Source organism: Grampus griseus (assembly GCF_964374135.1).
Source record: "Grampus griseus genome assembly, chromosome: 2".
NCBI classification, from domain to species: domain Eukaryota; kingdom Metazoa; phylum Chordata; class Mammalia; order Artiodactyla; family Delphinidae; genus Grampus; species Grampus griseus.
In genome coordinates, this window is record NC_139018.1 from 151,227,213 (window position 1) to 151,246,720 (window position 19,508).

At 44.4% G+C, this 19,508-nt stretch overlaps 1 protein-coding gene across 1 annotated transcript; it reads left to right on the forward strand.

The window, feature by feature from the left end:
- Nucleotides 1-14,117: 14,117 nt before the first annotated feature.
- Nucleotides 14,118-14,600, forward strand: UCN3 (urocortin 3; the record flags this gene model as incomplete). Its single annotated transcript, XM_082648759.1, has 1 exon — nucleotides 14,118-14,600. The coding sequence occupies one exon, from the start codon at nucleotides 14,118-14,120 to the stop codon at nucleotides 14,598-14,600; it is 483 nt and encodes a 160-aa protein (XP_082504885.1).
- Nucleotides 14,601-19,508: the final 4,908 nt, after the last annotated feature.

The window sequence follows — 19,508 nt, forward strand, 5'->3', positions numbered from 1 at the left end:
AAATATTTACTTATTTATCTGGCTATGCCTAAAATACCAGCTTTTATTTTCATTGTTTCTCTCTTTTTCTAGTCTCAATTTCATTGATAGATACTCTTATTTTTACTGCTTAAGTTCCTTGCCTTGGACCTAATTTGCTTTTCGTTTTCTAGGACAAAGTTTAGATCTTTGATTTGAGACCTTTCTCTTTTTCCAATATAAGCATTTAATTCCTCTATGCGCTGCTTTAAATACATGCCACAATTCTTAATACATTGGTTTTTTTGTTTTCATTTAATTATAAATATTTTTTATTTTCCTTGGGGCTTCCTCTTTGATCAATGGACTATCTAGAATTGTTTTTGTTCAGTTTCCAAAAGTTGGGGGATTTTTCCAGATATCTCTGTGTCATTAATTTCCAGTTTAATTATTTTATAGTCTAATAACATACTTCGTAATATTTCCTTTTTTTAATTTATTAGGGCTTATTTTATGACCCAGAATATGGTGTATTTGGTGATTCAGTCATGTACAGTTTTAATGAATGTGTATTCTGCTGTTAAGTGGAATGTTTTTTAAGTGTGAATTAGGTAAAATGGGTTGAGACCATTGTTCAAGTCACCAATTCGTAATGAGTTTCCTCTTTACTTATTCTATCAATTACTGACCTAAGGGTTAAAATCTCCAACTGTAATTGTAGATTTATGTATTTTGCTTTTCAGTCCTATCGGTTTTGCTACATGTATTTTGAAGCTCTGTCATTAGACACACACACATTTAGGATTATTCTAGCTTCCTGGTGATTTGACTCCTTTACCATTATGTAACCTCCGTCTTTATCTGTGGTAATATTTCTTCTTCTAAGTCTGCTTTCTCTGATATTAATCTATCTACTCCCACTTTCTTTTCATTAGTGTTTGCATAGTTGATCTCTTTCATCCTTTTCTTTTATCCATGACTTTACATTTAAGCTAGGTACTTTTCAGACAGAATGTAGTTGAGTCTTGCTTTTTTATCATACCTGACAAACTCGTCAAATGATGTGTTTATACTGATCATATGTAACATAATTATTGATATTGTCAGACTAAAATCTAATTTTTGCTAGCCATTTTCTATTTTTTCCATTTTTTCCTCATTTCTTTTAAACTATTTTTCTGCCTTCTTTTGAATTGACTATTTTTTATGATTTTATTTTATCTCCACTCTTACCTTATTATTTATCCTTTTAAAAAATGTTTTTGGTGGTTACCCTAGATTTTACAATATACGGTTTAGTTAATTATATTCTACCTTCAAATAGAATTTTGCCTGGATGTCAGGGATGGGATTGCTCAACAATCCTGCCTCCCCCATACTGGTAGGGGGCTTCCAATGATCTGGGCCCAGCATATATTCCCCTCTCCTGTGAGTAGAGAGCTTTTGTTCTGTGGGTGAGATGGACCAAAGCATCTGGACAGCACTTTGTATCTTTCCCAAGGTGGCTTCTTCTAAGTCTACACCATAAGACAGGCTTTCTCCATGTCTCACTCTGTCCAATCTTTCTCATGACCACCCAATGAGGTTTGAGGAGAACTTACAACCATCTCTCCTTGGAGGTTGCTATGGTCTGAATGTTTGTGTCCCCCGAAAATTCATATGTTGAAATCCTAACCCCCAAAGTTCATGGCACTAGCAGGTGGGGCCTTTGGTAAGTGCGTCAGTCATGAGGGTGGAGCCCCATGATGGGATTAGTGCCCTTATCAAAGAGACCCCAGAGAGCTCCTTGGCCCCTTCCACTGTGGGAAGACAAAGGTGCCAGCTATGAACCAGAAGGAGGACGCTCATTGAGAGCATGACCATGCTGGCACCTTGATCTTGAATTTCCCAGACTCCAGAACTGTGAAAAATAAATGTTAGCTGTTTATAAGCCATCCAACCTGTGGTATCCTGTTATAGCAGCCCAAAGTAAGATAGGGGTACTTGTTTTTTCTTAGATTAAATTCCTATATCCTAAGCAGAAACTGGAAGTTTCTCAATTCAGTGTTAATTTGCATTTTTCTGATGATTGATATTGCTAACAATGTTGCCATTTGCACATTACCATTTTGATATCTTCTTTTGTGAAATGTCTGTTCAAGCTTTTGTCAATTTTTATTGGGTGTTGTCTTTATTATTGAGTCATAGGTGCTCTTTATGTATTCTTGGTACACATCATTTATCAAAATTTCTATTTTCAGCTTTCTAATGTCTACAAAGTGCTTTGCTGGGATTTTGATTGGGATGGCACTGAATCCATAGATCAACTTGGGAAGGCCTCATTATTTCTTAAAATACATTTCCTAGCTCTGCCTATAGAAAGGGCCTAGAAACAATGATACCCTAGTAGCAAGAAGCATCCCCACTAAATACCGTTTCTATATGACCTTCCCACTAAAAAGAACCAGGGTTCTTTGGAACAATGTTTGATCCCAGACAGCTGGATAGTGAAATTACAAGGTAAGCCTAGAACATCTTGCTTTACCAGAAAGTAAGGATATATTTTTTAAAAAACTAATAGGGACATGTCAAAGGACATAGGAGCTTGAAGGCCCACCATGTGACAAATTTTGACTAATTTGAGAATTTTAAAAAATTATAGTGATGGATTTTAACACATGGAAGTTTTTTAACAAAGAATCTGTGTCTGTGGTGTTATTCAGAAACAAAACAGAAAAAGAGAGGGAGAGAAAGAAAAGGGAAAGTTGGGGGTGAGAAATTCTTCTCTGCAGAAGAATGTTAGCCAAGAAACGTGAAGGATTATGGAATTAGAAAGTTAATGTTTGCAACCCCCATGTTATAATTTATTCAATCAAATGTCAATAAATGCTAAAAACCATTGGGTGAAAGGGTATGGGGGAAAAAGGATATTCACATGCTCTCAAAACATCAACACAGATTATTTATTGACTACAAAGGAGAGATCTAGGAAAACCATCTTAACTACATGACAAAATTAACACTACCAGTAACACACACTCTTGATATGATTCAATAAAAAGTACATAACATCGTCAATGTGATATTCTTGCCCAAAGTGTTTAACCTGAATCTAAATACGAGGAAACAGACAAATCCAGAATGTGGGGCATTCCACAAGATACCTGGCCTGGATTCTTCATACACAAGACACACACAGACACACACACACACACACGCAATCACAATGTTGACAATTGGCTGATTTAGATAAAGGGTATACCTGTGTTCATCACACTGTTATCTCTATGTTTCTAGAAAATTTTTGAAAAAAAGTTGGGGTCAAAAAAGAGTGCACAGAGGGTTATTTGGGCAACTCCTTTGTTTTACAACGGGGATAGTGGAGTTACCATCACGGCAGAGCACTGAGAAGCCAGCCATCTCTTCAATAACAAAGTTTGGATGTTTGAAAATAAGCCTAGGAGAGAAGGACTAGCTGGCTGGAATGAACAACAGATTATTGTTTGGGATGATCTCATTTTCACCTCTGAGCTGCCGCAGGGAGACTCCACAGAGCAGTGATGTTCTCGTTAGCAGCTCAAGTTCAACCCAGGCTTCTCTGCCTTCTGTACGGTACAACATTAGCGATAGTTTCTGCAAACCCTGGGACCTGAGAAGGTGCCTGCTGCTCACCAAGATGACTGTTCAGACCTCCCTTTCCCACAGGGGAACTGGAGCAACCCCAAAAGCCATCCACCTGGTACACAGAGTGTGAGATTGAGGGTAGGGAATGTATTGTCCCTGTGACACAGAGTGGGTGGGAAAGTAAGTCTCAGATGAGCAGAAAGAGAAGCAGATTTTTAAATGTTCAAAAATGCAGTGGGAGGGGGAGAAAGGGCAGAATATAAAATAACATCTATGCTATGGCTACAAATACATGTACCCACATTTTCTCAGGTTACAAGTCCAATTTCTCATGCCCTGGTCTGATAATATGGAACCTACTGTCCACACTGCCCCCAAGGCCCAACGAGCTATTTCTGGGGTGTCTTACTGAACAGTACTTTTAATTTCATCTACTTCCAGCCCCCCACCATGGTAACATGGTGTCCTTCCCAAAGCTACAGACCCTAATGGGAGCAAAGTGACACTATTCCCCTCGGCTTTCCCTGGGGTAAAGTCAAGCTGTGTCCCACAAAGGATTAAAAAGCTGATCATTTCTAGTCTTCTTGCAAGGCTCTCTTCTCATTCAATCACCTGATTCCTCAAACATGTCTACAAAAATATTCCTGTAATAAAGCTATTTGTGGGAATTCCCTGGTGGTCCTGCAAGCAGCCCGGCAAGGTCTAATTAATTAATTAATAAAAATAAAGCCATTTGTTAGTGCTTCCCATAGCTGCTCTTCTCCCCTGAGGCTCTTATTAAAAGGAAGAGTTTGATTCATTAGGTCTGGGATGAGATCGGAAATTCTGCATCTTTAACAAGCTCCCAGGGATGCTGAGCCTGGGGGTCCAAGGACCACACTTTGAGCAGCAGACTCCTGTAATACTTAGTACTTACTATAATACTTAGTACTAAGTACTTAGCACTTATATTCCTTGTCCTTAGTAGGTTTCCAATAAACCTGATTTGGAGGGATGATTGAATTTATTGAATGTTTCTACGTAGTAGAATAGAGGGGGAAAGCTTTAACAAGACAGCTGCCTTTCATCCTACTCATGATCCTCCTTTTACTTGGAGTAAGGAATCTGGGGCATTGTTGGGTGGAGGCAGAAGTGGCAAAGTGGTGTTTATTTTTTGACTTGTAGAACAAAACAAGAGAGAGCATCAATAGTGGAGGACCCTGCCCATTTGGCCAGTGATCTGGCATCATGGGATGAACCTGCTTATAGCAGCTTCTCTCCCTAACTTCCTAACAATTACTGGCCAAAATTGCAGATTTATCCATTGTTTATTCTCCCCCTACTTTCCCTGTCTTGTACACATATATATACACATAAGCGTACTCCTTGAAATTTGAATTACTCCTTCAGCTTCTATAATGGAAATTAATTGTATGACTTCACACTCTCAAAAGCCGACTATAGAGGTACCACTCCCTGCTAACGCAGCCTCGAGCTGTGGAGACCCACGCATACATTCTTCACCCTTCCTTGATTATTAGAGATAAAACGGAATCTCAATGCAGTCTGACTCCCTACAACTTGTCTTTTTGAATAAATCTCTAATAATCTCTAATTTTAATTTCATTACAATAATATGATCTTCAATTAGGGACTCCATGTCCGAAACAATCCCTCACTCTCAAGGCCAAGTCCTGTTCCCTCCTCATGGTCAGAAATGCAGCCTCATCCAGCTTTGCAAAAGAAGATGACCCTCGAGAATGTTCGTGTCGGGGGCCTGAGCTATGAGGGTAACCTGTGTGTGACCTGAGCTAAGTGATTGAACTAGAGCATGACCTCTCTTTTAGGCCAAACACTCTATGATTCTAGAAAAGTTCATGGAAACAAAGGCATTTAAAATACCTAAAGAATATCTGTTCAGGTATATGTAATTGATTGCAATTGTGTGTGTGTGTGTGTGTGTGTGTGTGTGTGTGTGTGTGTGTGTATGCAGCTACAGCTTTCCTTGTTGAGTCTCTACTAAACTTCAGATGTTGTGTTAGTTGTACCTTTCCTGGCATAAATCTTAGTCTCAAGCTGCTTACAGACAAACAGAGACAGGCAGGAATGGACCACAGCCAACTTCAAAGCCTAGGCTTGACAAGGGAAATGGATTAAAATTCACAGCAGATAGGAACATACTGGCTTTATTTCTGATTGATTGATTGGTGACTTGATTGAGCGCAGTACCTGATTAACCTGCAGGCATGTAGACAGAGGTTCCAAAACACGTTTAGGGTTGGGGGTGGCAGAGGAGAGTTTATTGCCCTTGGAAGAATATGGGCTGCTTGGCCAACATGACTACTGACTCGGCCCCTGTGCAGAACCACGGGTGAGCTCGCCATCCTGGGCCCCCTGCCTGGGAGCACGCTGCCCAGTCTGCTGCTTTGTGGAGAAGTCACCTTGTCACTAGAGAAAACATATCCCCTAAGTGGATCTGTTGGTATTGATCACCTTGTCCACACGTCAGGTAATCAGAACGCTTTGATTGGGCCCATGTTTGGGAAGGCGACAACGGGACAGCCCTGCAAGGCTACCCAAGAAGGCAACGTCCCCCCTTCCCTGGAGGGAGACAGAGAGCTTTGATGCTCTGTTTCATGTGGCCCTGAGGAGGCAGCTGCCTCTTACCAGCGGCCCCCAGGAGCTTCGCTCTAGGAATCAATCAGCCACCAAAAGTCCATCAGAGAGGATCATAAAATGTCTGTGATTTGCCAGGACACCTGGACATGGAGACAGGCTGGAACTTTCCCCACCTGTTTCCACTGCTGCTGGTTGCAAGGTGGATGCAAAGTCCAATGAAACCGATTTCTGATAGGCCCATGGGAGAGAGCATTGGCGAACCCATATCAGAAAGGACTGAACGTGAATGCAGTGTAATGGGTGCGCTATTATTGCAGAAGTACTAATATTAGTCATTAAATCAGTCCTGCCTGTTGGGAAAAATGTGAGTCAAGGCAAGGGTCTCCCCTACCCAACAGACCAGAATAATTTCAGCAGGTTAAAGGGAGCCCTGTTCATTTGTTGTGGGATATTGTGAAACAGTGCTTAGAGGAAAAATTGTAGCTTTAAATGCTTGTATTATAAAATAATAGAGGGAAAGATGAAATGAAGAATTAATCAATCTAGGAGAATACAGAAAAGGAAAAACAGGAATAAAGCAAAGGAAAAAAAAACAGAGCAAATAGAAAGCACACTAAAACAGCAGAAAATAATCCAAATACATCAGTAATCATTATTAGTACAAATGTGTCACATCAGTGATCATTATTAGTACAAATGTGTCACATCAGTGATCACTACTAGTACAAATGTGTCAAATGCCTTGTTAATACAGAGATTGCTAGATTGGATTTTTTAAATTTCAGTATATATCATCTACAAAAGAATTTTGACACAGAAAAAAACTGGAAAAAATGCACCAAGCAAATGTTAACCAACAGAAAACTGGAATAGCAATTTTGATATCAGACAAAGCAGACTCCAAGGCAACCCTTATTTGGCATGAAAGTGTTTATAGTAAAATGATAAAAGGGCCTATCTGTATGTACCCAACACTCCAAATATATAAAGCAAAAATGGACAGATTTACCAAAAGAAATCGACAAACCCACAAACACAATGGGAGATTAAAACACACCCTCCAAAAACTGAGGAGTCAAGTAAACTAAAAATCAGTAAAAGGGAAATAAGGGGAGAATTGAAAAATAAAGATGAATAATACTGTGTCCACGTAAAACTTTATCAAGTTCTTACAAATACTATCTTGACACTGACCTTAGAAAAATAGGAAGATACACTAATCTACATTTTATGAAACAGGAGCAGAGAATGTAAGTGACCGTCCCAATCCAGTCACCAAGCTAGAAACTGAGGCAGAAGTGAAAACCCTTTCTCCTGACACCAAGGTAAAGCCTCTCTCCTATAAATCAAGCATCCTTCCAATTCCCTAGTTCCTTTTTCTTACCTTTTTCTTTTACTGCCTAGCTCAGATGTTAAGAAAATAATTCTGTTATTATGTGTAAGTGCTTTGGGCACTTTGGTGAAATGAGCTTTATAAGTAAGAACCATTTCTATCTATATATGAAGCCGATCAGATTTTCTCCCCACCTGGGCCCTCCACATACTCTTTACCGAGTATTTACATCCCTCATTCATAGAGATGAATTCATGGAAGATACCGATACCGAGCAGGGCCCTGTGGGGCTCCTAGGCACAAAAGCCTTTCTGTGTCCCCCATTTCTTGATAACAGGAAATAGGCTTCATTCAGCCTCCACGACCTTCCCTGAGTTCCAACGGGCAGGTTCAAACAGATGCTAATCTGGGAAGGGAGGGGACCGGGAGACAGGGGAGGAGCAGTCAAGAAACAATAGTGCAGCTTTGGGGCAGGGTCCTGGTTCCCCCTCAAGGGATACACATAACAATACCTTTGAGCTGTTTTTCAGACACTGAAGCCCCCACCAGGTGGGAGAAGTTAACCGTGTGCTGCCCACAAGCACGTAGACCCCAGACCGGTTGGAACCAGAAGGTCGATGATGCTGACTCCCACTTACCTCACCACGAACCAATCAGAAGAATGTCCACAAGCTGGTCACGCCCTCTTTGAACCATTACTATAAAATTCCTCACTACCCCCTCCAGGTTGGGACACACAGTTTTGAGGGCATCAGCCCGCTGTGGCCCCCTTTGCCTGGCAAAACAATAAAGCTATTCTTTTCTACTTCACACAAAACTCTGCTCTGAGAATTAATTCGGTGTCAGGGTACAGAGGCTGGATTCGGCTTCAATACCAATGGCTCACCAAGGCCAGAGAAATGGGCCAGCATAGCAGAATGCTTCGTGTGCACTTCAGAGAAGGGTGGGAAGGGAAATCATCATTTATATGAACCAAAACGCTGGCGATTTTTGCTCACTAATCGTCCTCTTTCTTTCCTAGACTGTCCCCAATCCTCCCTCAGATGCAGCCGGAAGCACTTTTCAAGCTATAAAGCAAACAGACTGCTTCTTGAAGTTTTCTTCTCTAAGAAAAGTACCTTTAGGACCCTCCCCCACTGCCCAGGTCTGTGAGCATCCCCTCCGGAGCCTGCCTGCTCACACCCTCAGAGCTCCTGGGAGCCATCAGCCAATCCCAAAGATGACCTGGGATGGGCCAGTGGGAACACAAGAGCCCATCTGTGTCTGGACACGGGCCGGCAGGCTCAGCAGACAGCCACCAGCCCCTGACACAAAGACGGTTTGGTGCTATGGAGCTCCAACGTCAAGTGGGGAGGTTTCCTAGGAAGTTGAGAGGAGTCAGAGCAGATCACAAAAAGAGAAGGCAACGTCCATTGTCTCTCCTCCTAAACCCCATACCTTAAGGCAGTGGTTCTCATGGCATGGGAGAGGGGCAGGGAACAATTTTGCCCCCAGGGGACATATCTGGAGACATTTCTGGTCATCACAGCTGGGCAGGGGAGGGCTGATACTTCATCAAGTAGCTAGAGGGAAGCTGCCGAACATCAGGACAGCCCCTCCACATCACCTGGCCCCAAACATCAGGAGGGCCAAGGCTGAGGATCCCCGCTCGAGGGGAGCAGCGTCTGGTATCCTCACAAGACTGCCCTCCTGGCATGTCAGAGCTCAGAAAGGCAGAAGAGGGAGTGAAACTCAGATTTCCATCTCTCTACCCCTCAACCTACACAAACTCCATGACTGCCTCAGGATCTGAAATGGAAAAAACAAACAAACAAAAACAACAACCTTCTCCCAAAGACCAGAATATACGAAAGAATGAATTTAGATCTCCTAGTTCCATGCTGCCACTAACCTCAGGAGGAGGCCAGCCAGAGAGACAGGCAGCTCCAAAAGAAGGAGCGCAAATGAGGTCCAATCCCCATGTAGCCACAATGAAGGCTGAAGCTGCCAGAGCTTGGGGTCCTTCTGGGTAAGGGCTTTCCATGTGTTTCACACAGATACCTGTGAGCACTGAAGAGTTTTGATAATTCCAGAAGTCCACTCACCTCTTCATCATCATAGAGGAATTTCAAGATCTAAAAGTGCCCATCCAGGATGGGAGCTGTGGTCTGGCCTGGAGACCTGGAGAGAACGTGGTCTTGCACGGCCCTTCATGATGGTTAAGCCCGAGGTTCAAGGTGGATGTGAAAAGAGATCTGGGCCCACCTGAGACCTGGATTCTCAGTCACCAAGCGCCTGTGTAATCCCCACAAGTCACTTCTCTCACAGTCTCAGCTGTGAAATAAGGGAGTCACCTGCCTAAATCCCCTTACACCTACACCATTACATTTAGAGTAAAATTCAACTCATAGTACCTCCCAGTGTGAGCCCGGCCTCTGCCACATGCAGTGCCCCTACCTCCTGCCCACCTGCCTCCTGCAGGTCCCTCTCTGCATTGCGTTCTCCATCCCAGGCCTCTTTTCTGTCTGCAGTCCCTCTGCTCTGCTCTGGTACATTACCTGTCTCGAGTCTCCAGGACAGGGATGCTCCCTTCCGTGCTATGGCATTTGCCACACAGAAATTATCCTGCTTTTACATATCTTTCTAAACTGCCAATGCCTTATAAGAACGGGGGTCTTAATTCACTTTGAATTCCTGAGGGTCCTGCAAGACCTGGCACACAGCAGGTGCTCTAAAGATATTGGATGAATAGATAAATAAAAATGGGTAAAGTTCCAGTGATTTCCCACCAAAAGCTCTAGGTAGGTGTCTACCCGCTCTGCGTGCCCTTTGATGAACGCAAACATCTAGAGCCTTGTAAGCAACCAGAGAGAACACTGCAAGTCAGAACCCACAAGAATCACAGGACAGCAGAGGACCTTTCTTCTCTACTTTCAAGCAGGTCTTGCTGCCAGGTTTCCAAAAGGAGGGGTGTAGAGACAGGGATGCGGGAAAGCTGAAGTTAATGAGAACTAAGGTGAGTAATAAAACTCTTCAAAGAAGCTGCTTCTCAGTTCAACAGAGTGTTTTTCCTTTTTATCAGTGAATCGAGTTGCTAGGGCAGGAAGGGCAGGGGGAAGTGATGGGAGGGCTGGGAGGGAATGTGGATAGGAGGGGTCGAGGATGCCGGCAGCCTGTCATCTCCATGACGCGGACAGCTGCTTTGGTTGTATTTTAAACGGAATCGCATCCCAGTGTAGACACTGCGTCTGGATTTACGATCCACCCTGTGATCTGTCACTTTTATATACACACACACATGAGGGAGTGGAGTGGTTTCCATAGAGAGGAAATACCACGGCCCACTTACGAACAATACAAGAAAAGGAGTCAGCGACCCCAGCATAGACAGAAGTTCGGGGGGATGGTCCTGGGGCAGATCCCCCGGTCCTGAAGCTGCTGCACATCTCACTGCGCTTTTCCACTCCGGAGGGAAGTCCACTCACGGGTAAGGTGTTGGTTGGGGACTTCTTTATGAACGATAAATTGATTTGCCCTAAATTAGGCAGGAGATGCTGGGGACTGGATGGGGTAAGAGATGAGAGTTGCAAACGCCCCTGGGGGCACCGTGCTGAACGCCAAGGTCTGTGTTTTAAATAAGAAGTTGGCTCTAAAGGGACCATGGGGAAGTTTCTCAGGGGGGGCAAAATGATCCTCCCTTCGTTGGTAGAGAGACCTGCTTTGCAAAAGGTAATAGACTGGAGGCAGAATGTGTTCTTACAAATGTATTTTTCTGAACAGAGTCTAGTTGTGAATATGAAAATCGTGTTTACAAATGGAGTGGATGGGGGAAGGCATGGGGTAGAGACTTCAGGGTACAATGCCCCGCTGCCCGCCCGAGCCGGACGATGCTTGCATTTATTGGTTACCAAGGGCATCTCCTTTCGTTCTCTCGATGAACCTGTGAGGCAGGTAATGTCTCCTTTTTAGGATGCGACAACTGAGAGGTTAAGTGGTTGATGGAAGGCATTTGAGGGTAGGGGAGCTTCCCAGCCCAAGTCCTCTGCCCTCAAAGCCTAGAACCCTTTTCCCCTGGCTATACTGGGGACAGTGGAGGGAGGGGACAGATGTCTGTAATGATTAGGTGCCACCTGTGAAGGGGGGGACCATAAAGATGGATGTTTGCTGTCTCCATCTGATGTCCAAGTCTTCTGAGAAATCCTGTCTGCAATGTTCTCCTCTAACATAGCAATCCAGCAAACACACACCCATACACGCACACACACACACACACGTGCACACCCCTCTTCTGAGAATGAATGAAGTAAGACCATGAATGCGAATGCTGCCAATGACAAGTGTTATCTGTAACATGTCAACTTTCTCCTGGCTGCTCTTCCCTCTTGGGGGGAAGGGTCTTTCATGAGTGAACCCTCTCTGCTCACTTGAGGGTGAATTGCTTGGAAGTCTGTGTGTGTATATGTGACACATAAGTGCTTCCACGAGTCCACAGCTCATTACTATAATACCTTTTGAAATGCTTTAATGCCCCCTAGGTTCAGCAGTTACGTTTTATAAAGTGTTTTCTAATTCAACATCTTATCAGTGTTTGCAGACGAGCTGGGTAACATGGGGACTATCTCCGCCTTCCTCGCTGCTAGAAAACGGGGCTGGCACTGGGCGAAGCCACAGAGTTGTACATTTGCCTTCTCGCTTCACTTTTTTCCTTCAAGCACTCTCTCCCTTGCAGGTGCTCTGAATTTCAGGCCAGCCCAGGTTCCTCAGTGCCTCTCATCCTAGGGCGTGACGTGGCTGTCACAGCTCTCAGAAGTAAGTGTGTATCTTCAGAGAAGCACTGCTTATAATAACCCCAAAGCATGGCTCAGTTTCAGGTATCCAAATGATAAAAATAAAGATGTAGAACTTTACCTCTTAAATCTAACTAGGCGGGGACCACTTGTTTTCAGAGCAGGTAGGAGGGAGATCTTAAACCTTTGTGTTGTTGCACTAGGGTAACGGCAAAAGAATCCAAAGAACATAAGAGGAGAAACTTGCTTAGGAATCAGACTTTAGTGAGGAGAAAATGACATTTCTGTTCTTTTATGCTGCAAATGCTAAACAAAACTAAACAAGGAGATAGAGAGAGAGGGAAGAGCCTGGAACTCAATCCCCTGATCTCAAAGATGGAAATACTGGCACCCAGAGCATTTAATTGCTGAGCAAGTTAGTGGGAGGCCAGGGCTGAGTCTGGTCCGTGAAAGGAGCGGGGTACAAAGGGATAGAATGACAGAGAAAACAACTTCCCCACCCTGTGTTAACCCTTTCTTTGTCAATTAGTTTTTGGTTTTTTAAATCTTTTCAGCCTTAACAAGCCCTTTGAAAGTTCTTCCAGGCTTTAAGATGCCTCCAAGGTGTGAGGCAGCTAATTCTAAGCTAAGCCACATTTCATGCTACTATTATGCAAAACAACTAAGGAGCTCCTCGGTAAATGATAAAGCAGGAAGTCTGGTTATTGACACAATATTGACAGGGAAAAAAAGTCCACTTTTCCACAGTCAACACACACCCCTGTAAAATGTTCTCAGGGAATTGGACACACAATTCTAAGGAGCTCAGAGATGGATTGGAACACTGAGAAAGTGGTTCTCAAAGCGTGGTCCATGAACCCACAGCATCAGCATCGTCTAGGGATGTGTTAGAAATGCAGACTCTCAGGCCTCACCCCAAACCTACTGATTCAGAAATGCTTGGAATGGGACCCAGCAGCTGGTGTTTGAACAATCCATTCACATGATTCTAAACACTCTGAAGCTTGAGAACTGCTGACTTAGAATGAGTTCAAGGCAAGGAGAGCCTGTCTGGGTTAGGATGGAGCAAATGGTGTATAGAAAAAACGGAAAATCCAAAAACACAACCCAACAAAGATACTGGTCTGCAGGATCCAATTACCTGGCATATTTGTATATCTATATTTATATTATATTGATATAATTGGTATAATTTATATTATATTATTTATATAATTTATAGTATATTTATAGATATATAGATATAGACAGATCACTTCTGAGATGGCTGTGTGTGTACTGAATCTTATCGTAATAGGACCTGGAGATGATTTATATATAAATAGTTATGAACCAACCGTCTTCATTAAGTATTTCGTTAGACCAGGAGCTTTTCCATTTTAATTTAATCTTTCACTTAACCTTTATGAGGTAGTTATTATTATCCCCAATTATCAGATGAGGAAATTGACATTCTCAGAGGTTAACCAATCTGCCCACCGCCCTCAGGCAAATAAGGACCAAGTTGGAATTTGAGCCTACGCCTGACTAATTGCAGAGTCTGTGTTGCTTTCCCTGCATGCTACGCAGCTAGTTCATACATTTGGATTATTTAAAGCAAGGATCAGTCATCATCAGGCTTGTGAAAGTGCAGATTGCTGGCCCCAGAGTTTTTGATTGACTAGCTCTGAGCAAGACCTGAGAATTCTTCGCATTTCTAACAAATTTCCACATGGTGCTGCTGGTCCAGAGACCACACTTTGACAACCAGTGAAGTTGAACATGAACAAAGCCCTACTGGATTTGATCCATTTCCTCCTGCGCCCTAAGCCCCCTTTCACACCCTCTTCCCACATTGCTCTTTTCTGCTACAGGGAGAGATGCTGATACCAGCGCACTTCCTGCTGCTACTGCTGCTGCTCCTAGGGGCCCCCAGGACAGGCCTCTCCCAAAAGTTGTACAAAGCCGAGCCCATCTTCAGCTGCCTCAACAAGAAGAGCCAGCTGGAGGATGCGCCCCTGCTGAGCAAGAGAAGCTTCCCTTCCCTGCCCAGCCAAGACTCACTCTCAGGAGAAGACCAGGAGAAGGAGGAGGAGAAAGACAAGGAGAAAAGGACCTTCCCTGGCTCTGGGGGTGGCGGTGGGGCTAGAAGCACCCGGCACAAATACCCGTCCCAGGCGCAGCTCCGGCGGAGGCTGTACCAGGACAAGGCCAAGAGTGACCAACGCACCAAGTTCACGCTCTCCCTCGATGTCCCCACTAACATCATGAACATCCTCTTCAACATTGCCAAGGCCAAGAACCTACGAGCCAAGGCAGCTGCCAACGCCCACCTGATGGCCCAGATTGGGCGGAAGAAGTAGAAGCAGAGGCCAGCAGCAGGGCGGCCCATCTGGGACAGAGGTCAGGGTGGAGGGGAGGGTTGGTTCGTATTGGAAGAATCTGCCCTGTTTTGCAGGCTGCTTCACTGCTCAACCCCTCTGCTTCTTCCTGCCTCTGGCCCAGCTCCCTGCTCCTCTGTACATGCACGCACCAATGCAGTATAGTCCCCGCTTCACAGATCCCAGGCCATTGATATCTCCACCTACATTCTGCATCTCCTCTCTCTTCCCCACGATGAGAGGCAAAGGTCATGCGCTCCTGCCCTCCATACTGCTCCCTCATGACCCAATGCCCGAGAAGAGGGCATGCAGAGCCTCTCTCCCCTCCACACACCCACCTTCCCCAGACAAGGCCAGAAGATGAGGGCACTCAGCATTCCCTCCCCTCCCCTCTCACCCCCATTAAAACCGATGGCTACTTGAACCCCTGGCTGGTTTCAATTCCTCTTCCTTCAGCCGGCTGCTTTCAGGCCTCCGGGCTTGGAAAGGGGACAGCTAGTGAGGGAGGTTACATGTGAGCCCATTTCCAACTCTCCCAGGACAGGAATGGTTCCTGGAGGTTTTAGGGGGGCTGAAGAAGAGCTTGGGAAAGGCCAAGATGCAGGACTGTGCCGGTTGTCGTTCGATCAAGAGCCATCTACATGGCCTGGTCCCACCCAGGGACACAGCCTGGGATCTGCTACCGAGTGGGCCCCTGGGTTTAATGGGAGACATCCTCAGCTCCTCCATGCTTGCTAGGGATTGGGCTACCAATTTTTAACAGGTGCTTCTTGAACCCATGGTCACTGTCCAGCCCAGTGCTGGACCCAGCGGGGGATATTGATGTGGGAGGCAAGGCCTCTGCTCTCCATGCCTCAACAGTCTAAGTGAACAGACAAAAGCAAAATTTGAAAAGAAGCAGATACCACTGGGGAGTATATAAGTGATGAACAGTAACGTGAGAGCAATTAGTGTAAAAAAAAAATGAGGAATTCAGAGCAAGATGAGAAGGTTTAATATGAGTATAAGTTCACTAGACATGGACATCGGCAAGAACTCTGATGGCCTCTGGCAGCAAAACCTCTGCATGGTGACAAGTCATGAATACATAAAAGGAACTTCCGCATGATAAAATAAACCACGTACACACACACCAGCAACTAACCCCATCACCACCAGACAGAAAGAGACAAATGAATGACAGATTTGAAAAATGTTTGCCACTCATGTAAAACACAGATGGCTTACTGATCAAATATATAAAGAGCTACTAAAAACTGAAAAGAACAATCCCCCCCCAAAAATAAGCAAGGACATGAATAGATCATACACACACACACACACACACACACACACACACACAAATACAAATGATCCTTAAATGTATGAAAAGATGCTAAACTTCATTGCTAAGAAAACAAATTAAACCTGTACTCATATAGAATTTGTCACCCATCAAATAGGCAAATGTCCCTGTTTGACAATTGGCCCACACGGTGATTGATGAGGTGAAAAGCCACCCTCCTCCACTGTTGGCTGGCGGGAATATAAACTCTGAGAGGCAGTTTGGAAATACTTATTAAAATCACAAGTTCACTTTACCTTTAACTCAACAATCCTGCTTCTGGTGGACATTATGGGCAAAAGCGAAACTGCATTTTTTGAAATGTTAAGCTAAACTTGAAATGAAAAATACCCCATCTCTTAACAGAACCAATGTTCAAAAAACCGAAATGCAAGCGTTGTTTCCATCCTGGGAAAAAAACCCTCATGATAGAGCAGAAAGAATCCTGCCCGAGACTCAGAATACCTACCTTGAGTCTGGGTTCCTCTTCTTATGTGCCTCTGAGCAAACCCTTTAACTTGCCTCAGTGCTGATGTCCCATGAAATCTCTTTATGAATGTGACCTCATGGAGTTCTCATGAGTATATTTTAAAGTAACTATTTTTTTTTCCATTTTGTAGATTTCTTAAAATTTGCATTTAATATTTATTTTTGCTTTAATAGTGCATATTCTGTTCACGCCAAAGGTGCAAAGGACACGAAGCAGGAGATTAGCTTGGCTAAGGAAAAAATCAAGCAGGTGTGACATTTCCATGAACAACCGAAAGCTAGGAGAACTTAAAAGTTGCAGCTGGTACCCCCAAGCACGCCCAAGTTCACAGCTGTCTCCTCAGGACCTTTGGCTAGGTGAGCAAAGCCTTGATAACAGCAGCCTCTAGCGGACTTAGATAAGCAACTTTAAAAGGTTTTGTTTTGCTTTGTTTTGAATGACGGTACCTATATCACAAAAGCTCCAATCAAAAGGGTGATTAAAATAAAAAGAAAGCACAGATCATTGCAAATGCCAGATTTTCTCTTGCTCTTTTTGCAAATACACCATCACGTATAAGCTAAAATGTATCTGAGGTGGTGAGGTTTACTGGCAGGGGAAGGGGAATGGCATATGTAACAGAATCCTAGAGGATTCAGCTTTGCACCTGAAGCAAGAGATTGGTGCCCAGAGAAGTGAGGGAACTGTCCAAGGTCTCCCGACTGGTAAGTGACAGTCAGATCTCTCTGGCCACAAAGCCTCTGCTCATCCCTCCATGCAGAGCTGGCCCTTCACGTGTACAAAGGGGATAAAAACATGAACCACGTTGTTGTCTTACAGGGCTAGCACGAGCCCCAGTGAACCACAAACGTGGGAGCAGCTGGGAAAGCCCCACACAGATACTAGGGCTTATTATGTCTTCAGCAGGTGGATCTGGTGTTTAGAATGCCCTCAGAGCCTTACAGGTGATTTAAATGTGAACAGAAGCATCTGCTTAATAAACTAAGGAGTATTTGCCAAAGCTGGACCCACCAAGAACAGTGGGAAAGCACAGGTTTCCTGCCGGGGGCTCCTGCTGAGGCCAGCATTCTGCTGTCCGAGCTCCAGTCCCCAGAATGGACCCCGTCACAGTCACATCAACATGTGAGAAGGGAGAAGGCCACATCCAGAGATCACTACCGCTGCCATCTGCCACCCTTGAGTTCACCTTGTAAAACCAAGATTCACTCTCGATTTCACTTTGTAAAATCATTTGCGGGGGGGGGCGCGGGAAGGGGGAGAACTGTGTTGAGCTCTCTTGAAAAAACGGGTTTAAGCTCTCTTTTTAAAATAAAGTGAGGCTCAAACGCCAAGTGAACCTTCTCCAAGGAGACAAGTGCATGCATAACAGGATCTCCAAATGTTCTACCCAACAAGAAACCCCGCAAACAAATACCAAGAGCTGACAACGGTGCCGGCTTCATGGCAGTGAAATAATTTTGGAAGCTGTAACCAAATAATCAGGGAAAGCCGAGTGATATCCAGAATTCAATCAGACATTTTATGTAATTCCAAGAAATGGGAGGTACATGAGTTCAAACATATGTAGTATTAAACTAAAAGACATTGATTATATATTAAGAGCCAGAGAAAGACAAAACCTAATCAAATGGTGTAGCTAGCCACCTTAGTAAGAACCACAGATGGAATCAGACTTGAAAACTAAGTTAGGTTAGTTAGTTAGACTCAAATCTAAGGGTGCGCTATGGGACACTTCGTTCTTTTTTAAATGTATTTTTATTGAGGTGTAATCAACATACACCGTCATATTAGTTTCAGGCATAGGACACAATGATCCCACCTTGTCCTTTAATTAATGAAGTTTCTGTAATGGACTGTTGCCTAGGGTTCAGCACGTCCATGAGAGCTGCCAAGATCCTGTCACAGCCTAGTCAGCATCACTTAGAAGCCTCGGCAAGCTGGGAAGGCAAAAGACAAAAAAGTTATCTTGGGAAGGTAACCCCAAGCCTATGGGATGACATGGTGTTTTCTTAAGGGGCGAGCATCTTTAACCCCAGGAGATAGTCCTGTCTCCTTCCTCCCTAAATCATCATCCCCCAGCTTGAACCTCATGTCTTAGGATCGAATCAGCCTAACCACCCTGTTGACACTGTTCTTTACCAGAACCTGGGTCAGCCTGCCTCAGTTCCTGATCATTTTAGCTCACCAACCTCTCTGACACCCCTCCTGCCCTGACGATTGGTGATTTTAACATGCATAAGATGACCTGCCCCACATCCCGGGTCTCAGGTCTACTCCCTGACCCCGTCCAACACCGTCTCTCGGCCACGCGATCCCATGGCCACACCCCAGACTTCATCCTCACAGATCATACACTGTAGGACCGGCCCCTCCTGTCTCTCCAGCTCGCTTTCTCTAGGACACCAACTCCAATGGTCTTTCAGCCCCACTGAGACCAGTAATCCGTTGATCCTGCTACCTTTTCACTGTCCCTCACCTTCTGCTCATAACATCTCTTCACGCTTTACCAGTTTAAACGCCGTGGTCAATCATTATCATTGTTTTTTGTAGACACCTGTCATTCTCTTGTTCCACTTTTGCTTTGCCTAATTCATTAAACCCTGAGAAATTCAAACACTCCACCATACTGCCCCTGCACCTTGAAACTGAACACAGCTTAACACACACACACACACACACACACACACACACACACACACACACCACTGATTGATCTCACTTTAAAATCCTGACAAGATGCCTCAAATGGGCTCTTAAAGCTGTTCAGCAATTAGGCCACATCTCTCTACACCATTCACTTGCCTACTGTCCTAGACTCTCCCTCCTCTTCTTTCCTCAAACCTCTCATAGATCCTCCCTATCCAGGCTCGGCTGGTGACCTTGCTTCCTACTCCACCAAGGAAATTGGATGCTTCAGAAGCAAAATTTCACAATCCCACCCCACATCTACCTACCTGGACTCACGCACTCTGCCCTTGTTTCTACGCTAGAAACCCCCACGCCCAGCCACTCCTGGTGGAGGGCCACGCCGTGCTCTGCACCAGCTTCCCATCCCCTCTCGCCTGCTTATGATATT